At 38.5% G+C, this 20,878-nt stretch overlaps 1 protein-coding gene across 11 annotated transcripts in view; it reads left to right on the plus strand.

The window, feature by feature from the left end:
• Positions 1 to 20,878, plus strand: part of LOC124147880 — a 42,207-nt gene that overhangs the window by 4,067 nt on the left and 17,262 nt on the right. For 2 of the 11 annotated variants that reach the window (XR_007222689.1, XR_007222691.1), the window contains exon 1: positions 19,752 to 19,851. The exons of 2 other annotated variants lie outside the window; for them this stretch is intronic. Coding sequence is in view for 3 of the 9 variants with exons in the window: in XM_048401372.1 (XP_048257329.1) it covers positions 19,791 to 19,851 (61 nt within the window). In the remaining 6 variants the exon portion in view is untranslated. Of the gene's footprint in view, positions 1 to 19,519; positions 19,852 to 20,878 lie in introns of those variants that run through there. 7 more of the 11 variants (XM_048401372.1, XM_048401379.1, XR_007222690.1 and 4 more) reach the window with 7 other exon arrangements.

Here is a 20,878-nt window from a genome sequence, read left to right on the forward strand (position 1 = left end):
TTTTCGTATTTACGGAGGGAGTGTGAGGGTAATACATGGATTCTTACATGAGTTTTGTAAAACAGAATATGTACTTGGTACAGTTCTTTTATCAACTTCATGCCAATCGCCAAGCATGGGTACTATCTTTTCCCGTTTATTTTAACTTCCGCTACCAGGGTTAGCGTAGTGGTCAAAGAGTTCGATCGTTCGAAGGCCCGGGTTCGATTCCCATCATGTGTTCAGTGTGTAAAGTCTATTTCTGGTGTTCCGCGCCATGATATTCCTGGAATGCTGCTAAAAGCAGTGTAAATACATATTCACCCACTAATTCTTCTGAACCGTAAAGATCCAGGGTGGAATAGATCTTCACCAACCCATGCTTGCCGTAAAAGGCGACTTACGGGATCGGGTGGTCACGATCGCTGACTTGGTTGATGCATGTCATCGTATCTCATGATCAGTTGCGTGGATCGATGCTCATGATGTCACTCACTGGATTGTCTGGTCCAACTCGATTATTTACAGACCGTCGTCATATAGCTTGAATATTGCTGAGTGCGGCGTTAAACAACAATAAAAAAACAAACTTACTCCTTCTGCAGACGTCTATCCACTATAGGCCACTGAGGAAGTTGATTCCGTGCAGAAGTGGTCCCCCAGCAACACATGCTTAGTTTTCTTACTAGGTGACTTAATGGATCGGAGGTTCATCGTCCTCCGACATGCTTGATGTTTGCTTATAATATCAATCACTATTTTGCTCTCTGCCCATGTGGACCAACATTTTACTGCAAGTACCAGTAACATCAAAGATGAGCATGCAGGTAATATTCCCTTGATCCTATGGGAAGTCCGGCTTAGAATCGTGTCAGAGAGGCAGCTAAAGAGCCTCGGGGAGTCATGTTCGTTTTTCGGTTAATTGCGAGTCATCGTACATGTCGGCGTGGGAGGTTGTTCATACTTAAACCACTAGTTTGTCTGGTCCAGTCTCGATTACATGTATTCATATCGGGTCACATGACACACACTCAACGAAGTCACTATACAAGCATGACCACCCGGTCCATCGATTGTCGCCTCCCACGACAAGCGTAGCTGTGGGTATATTTTAAGCCATGTCCAACATAGACATACACACTGCACTGTCCATGGATCATCGTGATTTTAGGCTAAATATATTATTTCGACTTGCTTCAATATATCTTTCCTGTCATTTGGAGATCTTCTAAACAAGGCAAACTGCAATTTCACATTGAAGCTGTCTTGTTCCTAAAATACTGAAGTAACTATACTCACTTCTGGTTTACTGGTGCATGCATGTATGAGCAGTCATATCCTTCTTACCGCTTATATCTGTTCGTTTTATTTTTTCACACCAAACTTCTGAGCTTGCATTACCCGTATCATGTATATATGATAGGGTTAAGTTAAGGAGGCATTTGAGGTTACCAGTTACTTGTATATGTGGATAGATTACCGCTCTGAAACTAGTGTCAACATCCAGCTTGGATATTGTTACTTCTTAGAATGTTTCAAAGCTTGCATTAGTCTGCATCTACAGCATTCTGAAGTATGTATAATATAATACATCCAATAAAAACCCTCTATCGTTATCAATCGTTCTGAGTGATATATATATTATATCCGATAGACATACTTCCCCGCGCCTTTCATTTTTAATGATAAAGTAGACACAACTTCTTTAATACTGTAAAGGCGACGTTTCAGTATAGATCCTTATACCGTTGTCAAGCAAGACTTGCTTGACAACGGCATAAGGGTCTATGTGCTGTGTATGATATATTTGGTACTTGTATATACCGCCTACAATCCATAGCTATCGTTTTGCACGAACAGAATTTAATTCCGAACAGTCTTAACTTTGATCTGATGTAATTTTCGTCTAAACCTTGTGGCATACCATTTACAATTAATCAATACAACTAATTTAAAGAAGTAGAAAGAACATGTCTAAATGTAGAGACAAGTGAAATAATTGTTTTGAAAAATTATATAAATAGGATTTATCACATCTATTCATATGTGAATTACAAAGATTCCCTTCAGCACAGTTATATTAAATAAATTAGCGGGGATAAATGTTGTGCATTTCTATTCACGTCGTGGGATTGGAAGAGACTGCACGTTAAATTGGGCCATGATGATCTGAATGCGGAAAATTGTTGACAGTTACAAACAAAACAAAAACTAAAAATGGATTGAATAACTAGTCAAGGCTCATTTATTCCACGGCCACAATCAGACATATTTCAGAAACCTCTCAAGTTACTGCTTTTACTATTGTAATATGGACGATTCTATTACATATTCTTTTGTGACCACAATGTGATGTAGAAACACATCCCTGATTTCAATTATTGAACTAATTATAACAATGTCAGTGAAATCAAGCAGGTCCAAGGACTAGCATGTTTTGGTCGGCATATGTTACACTTGCATCTTCGCTAAAACCACGGACCTGTTATAATATAATTTAAATTATATGATTACTGAAACCATTTTACAAATTATTCGTTTTATGTAATCGCTTGCTCATAAAACAGCACAGGGATGTCACAGAGGACATGAGATTAAGGGACTAAGTTATCAGGATGTGACTACTGTCACCAAAAACAAAGCGGCTCAGCTACAGCAGCAATTTAATATCGTCACAATGTGGACTTCCGTTCAGGTTTAAGTTACTGGAAACATTAATTTCCCATAAATAAATGATTTTGAAGTTTGATACTAACAATGAAGGGTTCTGATACTGTTACACATGATATGATGTTATTGCTAGAGAATATGATATCTTACTTTGGTTTGTTTGTTGGTAAAGGCATAGTTTGAGCAGACATACAGTCAATTTCTAAAATCTCAAAGGGCACAACATATTTACATCAACTATACAGGCTCGCTGGCCAGTCACTGTTTTATAAATCCTCGTGAAGCTTAAACCTCGTGCCTGTTGTGGTGAAGTTACCGTATACCAGTAATTAATTCAATACTCTTTATCGACAGAGTGTACTTGTTATGGAAATTCAGCCAGAGAGAAAATAAATCCAAGTCAATGAATGTTTTTTAATGAATGACATCAGTATGAGATATCAATATTTATTGATCATACATGTGACCATACGTTGTATATAGTGTATACCTATATCCATCTCATCCAACATGTGCTCGATTGGTGAGAGATCAGGGGAGCGAGCCTGCCAGGGGTTGACATTTACGTTGTTTTGTTGATGGGAATTCTGAACAAGACCGAGCGATATGCGGGCGGGCGTTGTCATGATGAATGTAATGTCTGGGCTATGACGACGCAAAAACGGTAGAACAACAGGGACGATGATCTTGTAGCAGTGGCGCTGTCCATTGAGATTTCCCTCTACCACTATTCAACGGGTCCTATGTCTTGCTGTAATACCACCACATACCATAACGCTGCCGCCCCCGAACCGATCTTCTTCCATGACACAATGATTGAGGTAACGTTCACCTCGACGTCGGTACACTCGAATTCGTTCATAGCTGTGGCTGAGGTGAAAACGAGACTTGACAGTGAATAGAACTTGTCCCCACTGCATGGCCGTCTAGCATAGACGTTGTCTGCACCACTGTAGACGTGCTTGACGGTGGTTTCCTGTCAAAATGAGACGTCTGGCGGGTCTTCTGGCGACAATCCCTGCGCATCTGAGGCGGCGACGTACGGTTTGTGAAGATATTCGTAGAAGGCCAGGAATGCTTTTTACAGTCACTGTTGCTGGCTGGAATCGATTTCGTAGGTGTGTTGTTCGAATCCAGTTGTCTTGTCGATTATTGGTTACGCGTGGCCTGCCACTCCGAGGATGGTCTCTGACTGCATTCGTCTGTTGCCAAAGTTGCCATAAACACCAAATGGTGTTTCTGTGGACGTTACATTGTCTTGCAACATCACGTTGACTCGATCCTGCTTCAAGCATACCAATGGCTCGCAGACGCTCATTTTCGGACAAGCGTGGCATTTCGTAATGTTGAATAATTACGTTATTTTTATTTTTTTTCTGAGTTGTTGTCAGTACGATGCTAAACAATGCATATGGAATCCCGTTAACGCACATGCTTTTATACCCATTCTTGGGTAGTGAAATGCATGGGGCTTGCATAAAAGTCAACATTTGCATGGAATGCATGTTTTTCTGTAGCACTTGCGTTTTTGTGATTTGATTCCATACATGTACTACACTATTGAAAACCAAACTTTACTGGTAAAAATACACTAAAATATTGATGTCACTGGAAGTTTTGTTGTTGAGTATATAAATATTGTAATGAATATAAACACCTACTGAACTGTAATAACAAATTACATAATTTTACATTTAGGAATTCTCTGGCCATGGTTATTGGTCTGATTACATATTCCTACAGATCATTCTGTATTGTTTACATATTTCCAACCTCCGTCGTCTCGTTCAAACACTTTGTTTCATTATCTATCCATGTATTCCCCATTTAAGGCTTTAGAGACGTTACTGGCAAATATATTACTCAGAAGATGCTATAAATTGATTCGGTGTGAGTCTCACATATTTTGTAGATATATGGTGAGATTCACTTGTGTACAGTCGCACATATATAATGAAATTCACAAATTAATCATACGACTCGATATAATATGTAACTGTATTGCATTGTGACGTCATGAAATAGTGATATCATAATATAATCTCAGTCTGTAACTGTATTCACTTCTCACTGAATATAAAGCTGAAAAATATAGCAGAACAATTCGTTAATATTGGCGTTAGGTTACTTATGCATGCATTAGAATACCGCTCTGCCAGTGCAAAGGCATGACTGTTATGTAAGGCTACTGCATAAGGTACTGTTTAGGGACGGTGTCTCCTGTGTGGGACAAATATCGCGACCGACGCGCGGGAATTTTTTTCTCCTTATGTAACACTATGACTATACGGAATACAATCAATAATTAATCACTGTAAGGTTTTAACGTGTGTGGCATATATTAATGTATTAGGCGGCAGACGCACAATGCCACATGTTCTTATGATGCAGCACAACACGTACAGGCAATGTAAATTCATGTGCAGAAACTTGGAAAATTCCACCCAATAGGTTTTTAGAACGAATATAACACACCTTATGTTATATTGGTAATGACTAATGCTCCATACTGAGTTTAAACAACCAACGCACCTGTACAAATAACGTTCCATGCCGACTCAGAAGAACAAATTCATCTGTCTAAGTTCGGAATATAACACACCTTATGTCATGTTGGTAATGACTAATGCTCCATACTGAGTTTAAACAGCAAACGCACCAGTACAAATAACGCTCCATGCCGACTTTGAATGACAAATTTAAAATTTAAATATCACAACCTATAGTCTATACTAACTGAGAATATAATTATGTCACACACATTGACAAGAATTAATTATCGAGTGGATGTGTATGTATTCGTCATTAAGAAGAGGTCTTAATGAATGAATTATTTCCCCGTAATTCCCCAGTAGAATGTCACGTACGCTACAATGCACAGATCTAGTCAGGGTGGTTTTCACAAGGCAAACATCCCATTGTGAGTCTATCACGATTCACTAAGACACTGAGCTCTGTATCAAGACACACTGCAGTAGTTGAATGGGGAAATGTATTCAGCTCCTATGAGCTATGTGTTTTGTTTTAGTTGGAGCCTAGAGATTATGACATATAGATTATGTGTTAATTGCCATGTCTAAAGTTCTTGCTTAACTTTTTAAAGCATAAGATCATTCTTCCTATGCTCCATTAAAACATATCAGGTGTTGGAACAACAAGTGACAACGTTCCCGTGTCCATGAAATATCGGGGAAACAGATACCTACTGAGATTTAATATAAGAGGAGACTGAGACTGTAAGGACGCGTAGCAAAAGCAAAAACCTCATTCAACATATAAAGGCTCATTCACAAAAATCAGTCATCAGTGTGAGTCTAGACGGTTGCTGTCGGCGTGGCATGTATCAGTGAAGTTGACGACAGTCGCTTTTAAAAGCATTTAAAAACTCTTTGTAATGTACCAAACAACACTTTAAAGTCATATGATCTCAAAAGGCACATTTGAAGGATCCGGTTACATGATCTGGTGTCAAAGCTTTAGATACAAACGAATTTGATTTTCTATTGGGACTGTCACATGCCCATGACTAATATAAAGACGTCACTTTTTCCAGAGAATAATGTCTTTTTAAGAAGACCATTTCCAAACCACACCTAGCCTATTCGTCTCTGCCCACTTGTAAATGCAAACTATATACAGATCTTAATGGTAGTCCTACTGACTTAATAGTCGCATTATAACATGAAACATTTATCCAGTCATTATATACTTGAACCAGAATTAACATGATCATAAATGCAGGTCGTGGGAACCGTTTTTTGAACCGCCGCAGTTTGTCTTGGCATTGTAATTAACTTAATATTAGCGAGATTTCCCGCTCGAACTTGAACTAACAAGGTCATATGTTCCGTTCATGAGAACCGTTTCTTGTGCCTGGCATGTATTGGCGTTGTTATGATCTGAAAAGTGCGACCTCCAACAGGATGTCGAAGATCGAAGTTAATTATTCAAGGTTATACAAAGGTCAACGCCGGAGAATAACCAGTCTCGCTTATCCGCCGAAACAGATTCCATTGTCGTAAAGGGTTAGAATAGGTCTTCAGCAAGCCATGTTTGTCGTAAAAGGCGGCTATGCTTGTCGTAAGATGCGACCAACGGGATCAGGTGGTAAGGCTCGCTGACTTGGTTCATGCATGTCATCGTATCCCAATTGCTTGGATCGATGTGCTTGATATCAATCACTGGATTGTCTGGTCCAGACTTGATTATTTACAGACCGTCATATAGCTGGGATATTGCTGAGTGCGGCGTTAAACAACAAACAAACAAAATATTTGGCGTATAAAGCAATAAAGCGATTAATTATATGTGAAAAATATATGAATGGCACTAAGAGTTAGCGAAAAAGGATGATCATGTATACTGTCCTCCCGGTAGCACGAAACACTCACTCAATTTGCATGAAATAATGAGAGTTTGTTTGTTGACTTCAACCTGAATTGTGAATGATTACCAATTTTTGAGAAAGTGTTTTGGTTCAACGCTTTGAGGCAAAGATGTAATAAATCCCTGTTTTTGTTATGCTAAAGTAAATTTTAACGTCTTTCCAAGAGAATATTTAAAATTCGACTGTATAACCCGATGGTCAGGGACATTTTCATTTCCTTTATGTTTGAGGGCGTTTGGTACTTCATTATGGGTTAATTGTCCCTCTATGCTATTATGTTTATTTGTAGGTGTACCAAAGTTCGAAATCCTCGTGATATTTGTAATATCTTAATACATTTGTACTTGGTTGATGAATTATTTTGTTTTTGATACAGTTGTCCCGTTTTTTGTTTCAAGTTTTAACAGTGCTTTGTTTAAAAACGTCTTTCTCTCATTGGCAAAAATATGTTTAGTTGTTTTCTCCAATTTTCAGTCCATTACCTTTTGATCTAATGATAAAACCTTCGATATTTGATTTATTGACTTCATCTTATTTAGTGTTTGTTATATCTATGTTTGGTATTATTTGCGTCTAAATTAGCAATAAGCATGTAGTTCAGGTTCATTTAGCAAAATTTGTGCTATAATTTGTTGATTTCTCTCCTTTTCATTTTGAGATATTACGATTTAAAACTTTAATTTGAACATCGGTTAAAGTGTTTCCCAAGACAGTTTTCTAATTAAGTTAAATACGTTTATGCTATCACTGCCCATGTATTTGGTATATTGCAATTCAGCTTCCTTACTTTTTCACAATTTGATGTATTCAGTCTCAGTCAATTGTAGTGTAATTCGATATCGTGAATTATCTAATCTAAAGCTTGGGTTGGACAAGACAATTTCCTGACGTCCTCGAATATAAAATAGAAAACAGGAAATAGGCAGATTCATGGTTTGGACCGTACTATATGTGCTAGGTGGTGTGTTAGCGTAGGTGTTATGTAAGAAATTTAAGTCGGGCGTGCGTGATAATTTTCCCTTACCAACGTACTTTTTTCTCTGACAAGTTCAAGGTCAAATTATTCTTTGAATATAAACTAATTCTGCACTCATTTTAGTGTCATTAATATATCTATATATCTCCATATCACCTGTAAAGTGTGCATCCTGTAAACAATAGATGTTTGGTTTTCTGGTCTTAAGATGTCTTAACACAATCTACTAATGTCTGAATGAAGTTGAATTTCCGCATTCACATGAACTCTCTATTTCTTTCGCGAATTCATATATAAACATGAAGAGTAAAAAGGACTGAGGCAATATCCTTGTCGAACGCCAATAACACAAACAAACAGCTGTGAATCAGAATTGTTAAATTTAGCACAAGCAGATACGTAGTTTTAGACATATTGGTTGGAGTTATACGTTTTGGAAAAATCGTCTTTTCTGTAATTTTGTCAAAATTCTAAAACTGATGCTATGACCTCAATCTTCACAAATGGTGGGTGTTACCGTTATGACAGCACAACTATTTTCCCCGTATTCTTTCAATGTCCAAGGTTATGTACAATTTCAAGTGAGTGAGTATGGTTTTATGCCGCATTTAGCAATGTTCCAGCAATATCACGGCGGGGGACACCAGAAATGGGCTTCACACAATGTACCCATGTCAGGAATCGAACCCGGGTCTTCGGCGTGACGAGCGAACGCTTTAACCACAAGGCTACCCGACCGCCCCTTGTACAATTTCAAACTCAGATAAAAATGTATTCCGTTGAAACTATCTATTCACAATGCCATGAAAGAAACAAACGATGCACACATACTGTTAACAGAACGTTTATAAGTAAAAAATGTCTCGTTGCAAAGAGTAATGTCATAGGTTATTTTACCTGCACGTTACGACTACATTTCACAGCGTTGTAGGTGCAATCGAGCATGTATTTCCTGCGAAAATGTCATAGGACGTCTTACGACTCTTGCTCAAAAGTTGTTTACAACATTCAAGGCCTCAGAGAATCTTTAAACATGTTTAATGGTAGACATGTGGAGGTCATTTCCAAATTTGACGCTAAATTGACAAAAAGTATGCGCGATGCAATTCACTATTTTAACTTGTGCTGTGTGTTCACGTGTTTTAGGTGAACAATTGACTTGCGTATGATATACTCGAAATTGTAAAATGGACTCTGCATTTAGCAGTGATTTCTCCACATCTCTTTGCAAACATATGTTATTTTCTAATGTTCTCTGTCTTTTTAGGAGAGTATATATCCAGTGTGTAATTATGTGTACAATTTTAGATGCAAGCCATATATGTGCTTGCGAATCATTGTTTTTCTTTTGATCAGATATTCCTGAAAGAAACTGTTCAAATTTACTTCAAGGTTACCAGGACTTGTTTTCTAAATATAGATATACTCGCGCCATAATATGTTTATTTATAATACAGGTCTATACGAGGTGTAAGGAGCGGTCTAATTGGCCATGATTACTTTACATAGCTAACGGGTGTTACAACTGGTTAAACGTTTGAGGCGGCCTTCACATACATAAGTCTGGTGTTGACCACGGAGGCAAAACAACCATGGCAGCTGTACTGAAACTGTGTGTGGTCCTCATCTGTCTTGGACTGGTGGAGTCAATCCGTAAGAAAGACTTAGTCCATTTAGAGTCAGTAGGGTTTATTAATCATATTCTAAATTCATGAGGAATTGAGTGTAAAGTTTCATGACATGAATGTTGTTGTTTTTAATATCGATGCCGTTAGTCTAATGATGGGTAAGAGAAGGGCAATGACACTGATGTGGACATGTTATATTTTGACGTACAGAAAGCCTATCGAACATGTTTATATGACCGTCGATTTTACTGAAAAGTTTGGACATTTTGACACGATAAATATGAATAAGATAACAGTTGTTTGAACTTTTGGATGAGATAAAACGCATACAATTGACTAAAATAATCGACAAATGCGAAGTATTTAACTTTCATGAAAAAGAAAAGGTTTTGCGATAAGTGTGCGCTGCCTTTACCTACATATCCTACGAGACACAACTTGGGTGAAAGATCGTTCGTGTTCGTGTTCAACCTCTTCCTAAAAAGAACTATTTGGGCACCTTCCAGCCATGCTTTTATATCCTATAAGGGAGTATCGACTGATCTATTTATCGATGCATTGCGTTTATTCATAACCCGCAAGCCAAGATATCAATATCAATGAAAAATACCAGTGACCTTTAAGTTGTGTGTTGTGTTGTGTATATGATTAGGATATGCGTTACGTTTGGAAACGTAAGGGGAAGGGTCATGGAATAAAGCTACGCAAGTTTTGTGATTTAAATATTGATAGCATGATTAACATAGCAACAAACTACCTCGACGTTACGGAGAGCGCTTGGACTTGGATTTCGAGAGGGGCTGAAGAAAGGACATATAAATGTTGTGGGCTTTCACCTTCTTTCATTATGCTCACGTTTGATTTGTGATACAGTTGGTTTTTTGAACTGACTCGATCATGTTACTAAGCATCAATTCCATTAATTGGAGCCTTTTGTTTTCATGAAACATATCCACAAATTTCCCTCAAGAAGCCTTTTACTGCTAAAGTCTGCTCTGATATGCCAGAAATGTATGTGTTTCCTCAGATATCGTCACGCCCACGACACAATTTGCTTAATGTTTGAATTAATAGAATCTCATAAAATATGAATATGTCTAGAACTGATGCAGGGTGTTGTGTCACACTGCTGTATTTCTTAGTGAAGTGAGCGCGCCTGCGCGAATGTTTGTGTGGCTGTATTTTGTTGTGTTTCTGTGGGTGTGCATACATGTACGTGTACAGTATCTTATTTCCTTTCAGTCTGGGACCCAGACTGCGACTGTTACAAGTGCGCAATAAGGAAGCGTATCCCAATGAACACACCGTAAGGCCACTGATGATTATTTATTTATTTTTGTTGTGTCGAACTCTGTTATGTCAATTTATTTGTATGTCCAGTTCAGCTGAAAACCTTCAATCGTTTGTCATTATTTGATCGCTGATCAGTCGAATTAGATTTTTCTAATTTTCGATTTCCTCGAACTTGTTTTGTAGTCCCAAATGACAATATTAAGTAGAAGTAACTGCAAATTTCACTTGAAAAGTAGTGAACACTCCATCTCACATCAAAGGGACGATGGACCTTAAATATATTCATCTTTTGGGATAATTATTTTGCGTGTATGTTATTACTTGGAATGTGTACATTTATAATAACTTGAAATTTGTATTGCAGTACATGCACATCAACAACGTATCGTCAAAGATACACCACATGTTGTGGATTTTGGGGATGGAGAAGGTGTACCAAATACCGGTGAGATTGTAAAAATGTTCACTGAGAAATTATTTCATCAAATTCCGGTTTTGAATAGATCCATAGCAATCTATGCTTGTCGTAAGAGGCGACTAAATGGATTTATAGCTAAAATGGATAGAATTATCATTAAACCGCCCGCAAAAATGAGCGGGCCACTGTAATTTGATAATGCAGTCATATTGCTTGACGGCGGTCCATTATCACGGCCGTTGTCAGGTGACGTAATAGGATAGGGATAGGTGACGTCATCTGGTTTGTTCTATGACGTTTCCATATTTGTAAAAGTGGGTCAGTGACATGCGTGTTGATTGTAGTAAATGTCTCAAAACCAATATTGTTGCTTCTTTTAATATGGTAATAAATTCCATCCATTTTAGCTATAATCACGGTTACCCTATTTTTCAGGGCATTATCATTTGAAGAAGACCTCGGGCTTCTGCAAATGATAATGCCCTGAAATAATGCCCTGAAAAATAGCGTTACCCTTATAATAGTGATGGATCAGGTTTCTCAGTTGATTGCGTATTGTCGCACCGCTTCCAAGACGGCATGGGACGTTGTTCGCAATAACGATCACCGGTTTGCCTGGTTAACTCTCAATAAGTTTACAGGCCGTAGTCACATTTCTGAAATACGTAAATCGACGTTAAAAAATCAAATGTAATTATCCTAAGTGAATGAGTGTAGCTCAGATATAATATAAGTCATTTAGCACGTGTTATTTAATTGCACATGTGATTGATAATATTCACTTATGAATCATGCGATCGATTGCATCACATGTTATTAATTTCAACTTTGCGCAGGCGAAATAGTGTGGAAAACATCGGATTCATTTTCACCTATTTATCCTACAGAACTGGCTATAGGAGAACTTGCACTGGCCATGCCAATGTTTACAAGCTTATCATGACTTGTCGACCCGGTTGCAAGTGTCACGGTTGAGGCCCATATGACCAAAGGGGAAACTTGTACTGAAGCTTCTGGACATATTCCAATTGGTTTAACCCAATCTTCTGGAATCAAAGCCATACCGAACCAGATCGTGAATGCACCCTGCCTTGTCCTGTCATCAACATTCTCTACAAGATCAACATCAAAGTTGTAGTGCAGTATAGAGTTTTCGAAAACATTTTTACATATATTGTATATTATACAGCATATTGTTTTTTTTCTAGTTTCCTATTAAAAAATGCAGTGTTCATATCGTGTGTTTGTATAATTTCTACATACAACAGGTGCATGTTCCCATACAACGCACCAAATCAGTATTTATATCGATAATGGGTATTACAAGATCGCCTCTAATTTGGCTATTTGATAGTAAAGAACAATGCAATAATCTATAAGATCTTCACTAAAAGCTTAATTCAATATTCAAAATGGCCTATTGGGCTTTGGTACCTTAATTGTAATTGTATGCAAATATATCATGATTTATTTTACGGGGATTGCAGTGTCGTGAAGTACCAACCTGATTAAAGTCGGTTCCTTGTTTAACGCCATACTCGGCACTATTCCAACTATATGATGGCGGCCATTGGCAATGGAATGTTATTTTTTTATGCTGCACCGTACAAGGGCCACTTTTAAATTTGAGAGATCACATTTTAAATCGGGGACACTGAAGTTTAATATTTCTAACTCACACACTCAAACGTGATTTTAATGCTCACATAGCTGAATATCGGGTTTGAAGTCAAAGTTCATTTGTATTAGATAAGAAGGTATGAGGTAGAGGTTATTAATGTCCGACTTTTATGTAACTTTTTGTTTGCGAGAAACATACAGGCCTCAGAGATCTCCTGTCAGGTTAAACAGACTTTCATGACTTAAAGAGTACACCACGTTGGAGGAGTTTCGATATTAAGCGGAATTTGCAGGCTCGCACCGTAATGTCTTAGATTTAAGAACCTACATGTAGCTTTTACTCCTCATCTGGTACAATACCAGAATTGTGTGTCCTAGTTAACAAGCATAAAAAAAAAACACGTCCTACAGGTCTCACAGCGATTGTGTACATACAAATAGACGCACGAAGCACGATTGTATGTATTGCCAACCAAATACAGGTGAAGACCAGTAAATCTATGAGAACGGAAATTCGTCAAGATATCGTACTAATCATCCCTAATACGCTTAGTTAGGTTGTCTAGCTTAGGTTGCTAATGGTCTACATTCTGGTTTAAATTATACTGTCTTATCTATTGAAACATTATTTGTTTTAATTTTGATCTGGTTTGTTTTCTACCTAAACTGTGATATTTACATTCTTGTTTTACTGTCCTTTGTCAATAGGTAGAATAACTAACTTGTTCTCATCGCGATATGGCTGTAATATCAACGATGCGATGTAAAATATTAACTGACTCACTGACTCACTCGCTCATTCCTAATATACTGACATTCCTTTGTTATGGTCCACGAAGTAGCTGTTTCGTACCCATTTGAAAGATGTAAGTCAAATCTGCCGTATCCGCGAATCCAACCCGCGGACTTGAGCGCGGCGAACCAACACTATAATCACTCCTTGAAGACTATCCCACCGCCACGAACTTACGGCGACCAAGAAGAAGTTTGTGTGAGTCACAGTGTGTTGAAGCATGCTCTGATTTTGATAAGTTCTTTTCTCCAATGAAGTCAGAAGTTTCTTTTCATCAAATCTTCTAACCAGAAATAGACCAGGAAATCACGTGTAACTGATTTTTTTGTCCGCTGTGTTCTGAACTCGCTTAGGCCAATTTTACTGTAAAATACAAAGGAGTATAATTATTCTTGAAGAAGGAGCGTGTTAACAGAGGCAGGCTTTCTATCTCACACTGCATTAAAATACTAGCCTCTGATTGGTTTAGGAGCGGGTAATTATTGTCCATGTCTCCCGCTCATGTAGCCCGTTCATGTACCCGACTGAAAAATTAATCGTAACACACCCGAGGTAACTTGCTTATCTCGCATAAGTTTCGTTGCACTGAAATGAACAGAATGTATTAGGTAAGGGGAAGTAACTCAGTTCGTTTGCGTCGTCTGCTAGCTGTCAAAATGGCTGAATCAAAGCGTTTCACTCAATGAAACTTAGGACATATATTACGGGTCTGTATGAATGTCGGTGAGATAAATTCGTTGTCAACAGATTCCTCGGGGCATATGGTGTGATATACTATAGCTATAGGCTCACCCACAGGGTACATCGCACCGCACACCCCTCGAGATCGGTTGACAACGTTTAGTGTCCCATGTAACATGTCGAAATGAGCATTGGCGCAGATTTGAAGTTAGGTTTGAGGTGAGGTGAGGGGAAATGGGGTTTAACGTCGCGTCCAAGATTATTGCACTCATATAGCGTGCGTGCGTGCGTGCGTGCGTGCGTGCGTGTGTGTGTGTGTGTGTGTGTGTGTGTGTGTGGCTGCTTGTACTAGTCCGGACTGATGCCGATTTATAGTGCTAGCTCACTGAAATACCATGCCGCAGTTTAACATGAATACCCCACTCAGACACAGTATACTGACTCCGAGCCGACTAGTCCTTGTTTTAGCCCCCTTATGCCGAGCGCCATGAAGTTAGGTTTGAAATATGTTGCATATAAAATACCCATGAGTGAATCAACTACAAAACAATGGTAATGCCTTCACAGGAATATCAGCTGTTTGCATGGCAATGACCGAGCTTGTCGACAATACGAATTTGACACAATCATTCCCTAGCTCGATTTAATGGATCAGAAGACATTTAATTATGTCGACGGGTTTCGGGTTTATTTAACAACGACACTTTTATTAAATTAGGAAGTACGTACTAATATCAACTACGAGTAATAATTAATAATAATATTTTCATAGCCTATCCTCCTTGAGTGCCTAAACTACTCAAGGCAACCCTGAAAGTTACACATTGGGGTATTGGGGATTGGGGATTCCACAGTAGCTAATGGATGTGATGGTGATGGGCGACATGGACGACAAAGTAACGTTTGCTGCGGGAACATAAAAGCAGATGTTTTAGAATTAAATATGGAAAACTTTACATATTTACCGAACCAAACACCGGCGCTGTTTTAAGGTAAGTTAAGGCATATTAGTTTAGTTGAAAAGGGATTTTGACAGACTAACATATTCAAAGTGGTACTTGCAACTATGTTTGTCCTGGAATCAATATGGACAGAGGAATTATCGTCCTTTTGGTTTAGTAAGGCGGCTGGGTTTATAAAGGTAAAATGTGTTTTGATCACGTTTCTCTAGTCTAAATATAGCCTCATTGTGATTGTAGGTTTGTCAGCACCACATCCGTGCTCATGTGAAATCGTCTAACACTTACATTGCTTCGTGCCGACATGCCGAATGCCGAATGCAGTGTTAAACAAGATGAATTACGTTTCCAGCGGGAGAGGAAGGAGGAGCACGAACAACAGTGAATAAGGGGCAAAGTAGTGGCGAGATTGAATGGCATAACCTGTGACGTCCTGTGCGTAGGTTTTACGTATGCATAGTTGTCCCGTAAAATAGGTATAGGTGGACTGTCTACGATTACGTAGGTTTTAATGAGAATAAAGATTAACAGAATGAGGGATATGTATGGGACCAACATATGTTACTGAGGACCTACTGTAACCCCGACTCCCGACGGGGAGACCAGCATATGTTGGTGAGGACCTATTGTTACCCAGACTCCCGACGGGGAGACCAGCATATGTTGCTGAGGACCTATTGTTACCCAGACTCCCGACGGGGAGACCAACCTATGTTGCTGAGGACCTATTGTAACCCGGACTCCCGACGGTTAGACCAACCTATGTTGCTGAGGACCTATTGTAACCCCGACTCCCGACAGGGAGACCAGCATATGTTGCTGACGACCTACTGTAACCCGGAATCCCGACGGGGAGACCAACCTATTTTGCTGAGGTCCTATTGTAACCCGTACTCCCGACGGGGAGACCAACATATGTTGCTAAGGACCTATTGTAACCCGGACTCCCGATTGGGACACAAGCAAAGGTTGCTGAGGACCCATTTTGAACCGAAATCCCAACGGGCATCCAAGCAAATGGCAACTTCAGGTGAAAGCCAGTGGTCATATTTCAGATCATTCCTCATTTACATAACTACACATGGCATCACGAGGAAATAATGGACAAGGATTAGGGGCAAATCATACCCTCAGCGCCAAAGAGTAATCAGTGTACATAATCAGTCTACTGTACTGGCACCTGTCACAACTTGCATAGATTTGTGGAGAGTCAACCTATCTGACAATAGACCTGGATAAATTGTAATGCAATCTGGACTGCACCTGATCATATACAACTTCGGTCGTAGTGTACGTGTCAGGTTTTCATTTAACTCTTGGAAAGCTGTCAGAATGTTGCAAGGTTTTGCAACTAAAATGAGATGTCAGATATGGCAACAGAACGTGGACAGATCTCAAAGATATTGTATAATGACACGCATAGCACATCCGTTGACTGTTTGTCTGAATAAAATAACATAAATCTTAACACTCAAGCAAGGATATCTTGACTATGGGCTGGTTAGCATGCTGTGTAAACTGAACAAGACCACGTGTCCAATACATGTACTTCTATACAAAGGGTGTAAGTACGGAACAAAAAGGGTGCAAAACGTAAGTGCCGAACGCATCTACGGGTCATTTCCCTGGATAAGCGTAGTGTTTCCTTAATCCAGTTGGTGTTTTCATTACAATTGTCAAGCGGCGATGTCGAGGAAAATCAGAAGACTGTATTGCACTGCACTTTCGGACCAGTGTCTTTAGTTTTAAGAACGATACTATTTTACTCTTCATGTATATTTCTTCGGACAATTCGCCAACATACAACTTGATTTTTTTGTATGGTATTGATCGCTTATCATAATAAATTGAAACAATCATGAACATAATGATTATCAGTGAATCGTCCATCTGTATCAAACACCAGGGGGGGGGGGGGGGGGGGGGGACTTTGTTAAAATCTTCAAGAAATATCAATTTAGCACAAAGCGTAAACAACCACTATGGTGGGTTACGGATAATATTTGAAACTAAGTAAATACGGAACATTAAGGAGTCACAGAGATCTTAGACATGATATTGACATTTATAGAACAGAGAAAACAGTTGAAGCAATTATTATTCACCTGAAAAACGAATACCATGTTTTGATAAACAGAGTACAGTATTATCGTCATCAGCATCTGAACAAAAACAGTTCTGGAAACTCTTGAAAAAAACATAACGGATACAATCACTTAGAACATTTCCAGATGGTCTAGTGACTACATCTTGTGAAGGACGTTTACAAATCCCGATGTCGGAAAAGGGGTTTATAGGTGTGGGACCATAAACCAACTATTGAATATTTATGGTCTAGTGTGTAATATGATTGTCATCACATCATAGAGACCAAATCAAGGAGACAACATGGCGACTGTTTATGTTTACACGCAGACATTTGTAACGTAACAAACATAATTTCAGTTGGATATAAGTGTCAGGCAACCACCAAATACGTGTGTAAGTAGAGGTTTGCGCACATGTTGTGAACCATTCCGTCTGAAGTTGGCAAGGTACCAGGATTCGTCATCATACAAATTGAGTAAAATCAGCGACAGTCTTGAGCTCAATTGCATGGCCTCAAACACTCAAGCCGGTTTACCCCATTGTGACAGACCGATACATTTCAATCAAAACAGACAAGGGAACAGCAAGAACACAAGTACCGCTTCCTGGGACTTCAGTGTCACCGAAACCACCATGAAAAAGTAAAATCATTTTTATGCCCACTTAATCTTACCATTAGCAGGTTTTAGGAAATCTTGTTTCTGGCATACACAAAATTTAAAACGGTGTTTAATACAAGCTTTATTGCACAACTATACTCCAATGGGAACCTGCCACATTCCCCATGTACAACATGATTAAAGTGGACAATTTCACACCTAAAAGCAAAATTATGAATAATTTCTATACCATCCGTATTATCGAGACCCCATACTTCAGCTCCATAAAGAAAGACTGGTTTTACCTTGGTGTAAAAAATGTTACAGTTCAAATTATAAGGTATTGGGTAAGTTTTTTAATAAGACTTAAAAATACATAACAATACCTTTCTAGTCAGTAAAAAGCAGCTGATAAAGTATATCGTGACCACGATAAGGATTTTGAAAATGTAAGTCCTAAGTATTTGTTAAACTCCTCACTACGGTAATACCATCTCTCGTACTTTGATAACATTCCACCTTTTTACTTCAACCACCATGGTTTTATCTTAATTCACAGTCAAATGGTACTTACAATAATATTTTTCCAGAATGTCAATTCGTTTCTGTGAACCAAATATAGGATCTGTAGTAGGAGTAATGTCTGAATGAAGTTCACATGAACTCTCTATTTCTTTCGCGAATTCATTTATAAACATAGAGAGTAAAAAGGCCTGAGGAAATATCCCTGTCGAACACCAAGATCACAAACAGCTGTGAATCAGAATTATTAAATTTAGCACAACTAGATGCGTAGTTGTAGACATATGGATTGGAGTTACACGTTTTGGAAAATTCGTCGTTTCTCTAATATTGTCAAAATTATAAAACTGGGGTGCAGTGACCTCGAACTTCACGCACAGTGGGTGTTACCGTTTTGACAGCACATATATTTTCACACGTTTTCTTTTAAAGTCCAAGTTTATGTACAATTTCAAATTCAGATGAAAATGTATTTCGTTGAAACCATCTATTCACAATGCTAACAGAACGTTTATAAGCTACACAAATGTAAGTCTCGTTGCAAAGAGTAATGTCATTGGTTTTTTTACCTGCACGTTACGTCTACATTCCACAGCTTTATAGGTGCAATCGAGCATACATTTCCTACGACAATGTCAAAGAACGTCATACGACTCTTGCTCAAAAGTTGTTTACAACATTCCAGGCCACAAGTGAAGCTTTAAACATGTTTTATGGTAGACATGTGGAGGTCACTTCTAAATTTGTCGCTATATTGACAAACAGAATGTGCGATGCAATTTACTATTTTGACTTACACCGTATGTGTGGTCACGTGTTTGTTTAAGGTGAACAATTGACTTGCCTATGCTTATGACATGCTTATGGTATTCTCGAAATCGTACAATGGAGATTTCTCCATATCTCTTTGCATTTCTGCAAACATTAGTTATTTTCTAATGTTCTCTATCTTTCTTGGAGAGTATATATCCAGTGTGTAATTATGTGTATATTCGCGCCATAAAATGTTTATTTATAATGCTGGTCTATATGAGGTGTAAGGAGCAGTCTAAATGGCCATGTGTACCATACAATGTTACAATTGGTTACAATTACTAACGATGTTACGACTGGTTAAACATTTGAGGCGGCCTTCAAATACATCAGTCGGGTGTTGACCACGGAGGCAAACTCAACCATGGCAGCTGTACTGAAACTGTGTGTGGTCCTCATCTGTCTTGGACTGGTGGAGTCATTCGGTAAGACAGGCTTCGCCAATTCAGAGTCAGTAAAGTTTATTAATCATATTCTGAATTCATGAGGTATTTAGTGTAAAGTTTCATGAAATGAATGTTTTTTAACATCAATGTCGTTAGTCTAATGCTGGATAAGGGCAATGACACTGTTGTGGACATGTTATTCTTTGACGTAAAAAACCTATCGGACACGTTCATTTGACCGTCGATTTTACTGAAAGTTTTGGACCTTTTGACACGATAATTATGAAAAAACTATCAGTGTTTTAACTTTTGGGATGATGAGATAACATGCATTCATTTGACTAAAATGAGCGACAAATGCGAAGTGTTTAACTTTCGTGAAAAAGAAGAGGTTTTGCCAAAAGTGTGTGCTGCCTTTACCGACAGACTCTACGATACACAACTTGGGTCAAAGACTCTTCCTTAAAATAGATACTTTGGCACCTTTCAGCCATATTTATATATCCTGTAAGGGATTAACGACTGATCTATTTCTCGATACATTGCATATATTCAAAGCCAAGATATCAATATCAATGAAAAATACCAGTGACCCTAAAGTTATATGTTGTGTTGTGTTGTGTTTTGTTTTCTTGTATTGTGTATATGATAAGCATATGCGTAACGAAACAAGTTTGGAAACTTAAGGGGAAGGGTCTTTGAATAAAACTACACAAGTTTTGTGATTGAAATATTGATAGCATATGTGTTATTTACATGGCAACAAACTGCCTCCACGTTACGGGGAGCGCTTGGACGTGGATTTCGAGAGGGGCTGAAGAAAGGACAAACATGTGTTGAGGGTTTCACCTTCTTTCATTATGCTCACGTTTGAATTGTAAGTGATTTGTGATACAGTTGGTTTTGAACTTTTTGTGTTCATGAAACATGTCCACAAATTTCACACAAGAACCCTCCATGGCTGTTTGACTGCTAAAATCTGATATGCCAGAAATATGTGTGTTTCCTCAGATATCGTGACACTCACGACACAATTCGCTATATGTTTGAATTAATAGAATCTCAT

The sequence above is a fragment of the Haliotis rufescens genome, unplaced genomic scaffold, assembly GCF_023055435.1.
Source record: "Haliotis rufescens isolate VD_foot unplaced genomic scaffold, xgHalRufe1.0.p SCAF_1, whole genome shotgun sequence".
In the NCBI taxonomy this organism is placed as follows: domain Eukaryota; kingdom Metazoa; phylum Mollusca; class Gastropoda; order Lepetellida; family Haliotidae; genus Haliotis; species Haliotis rufescens.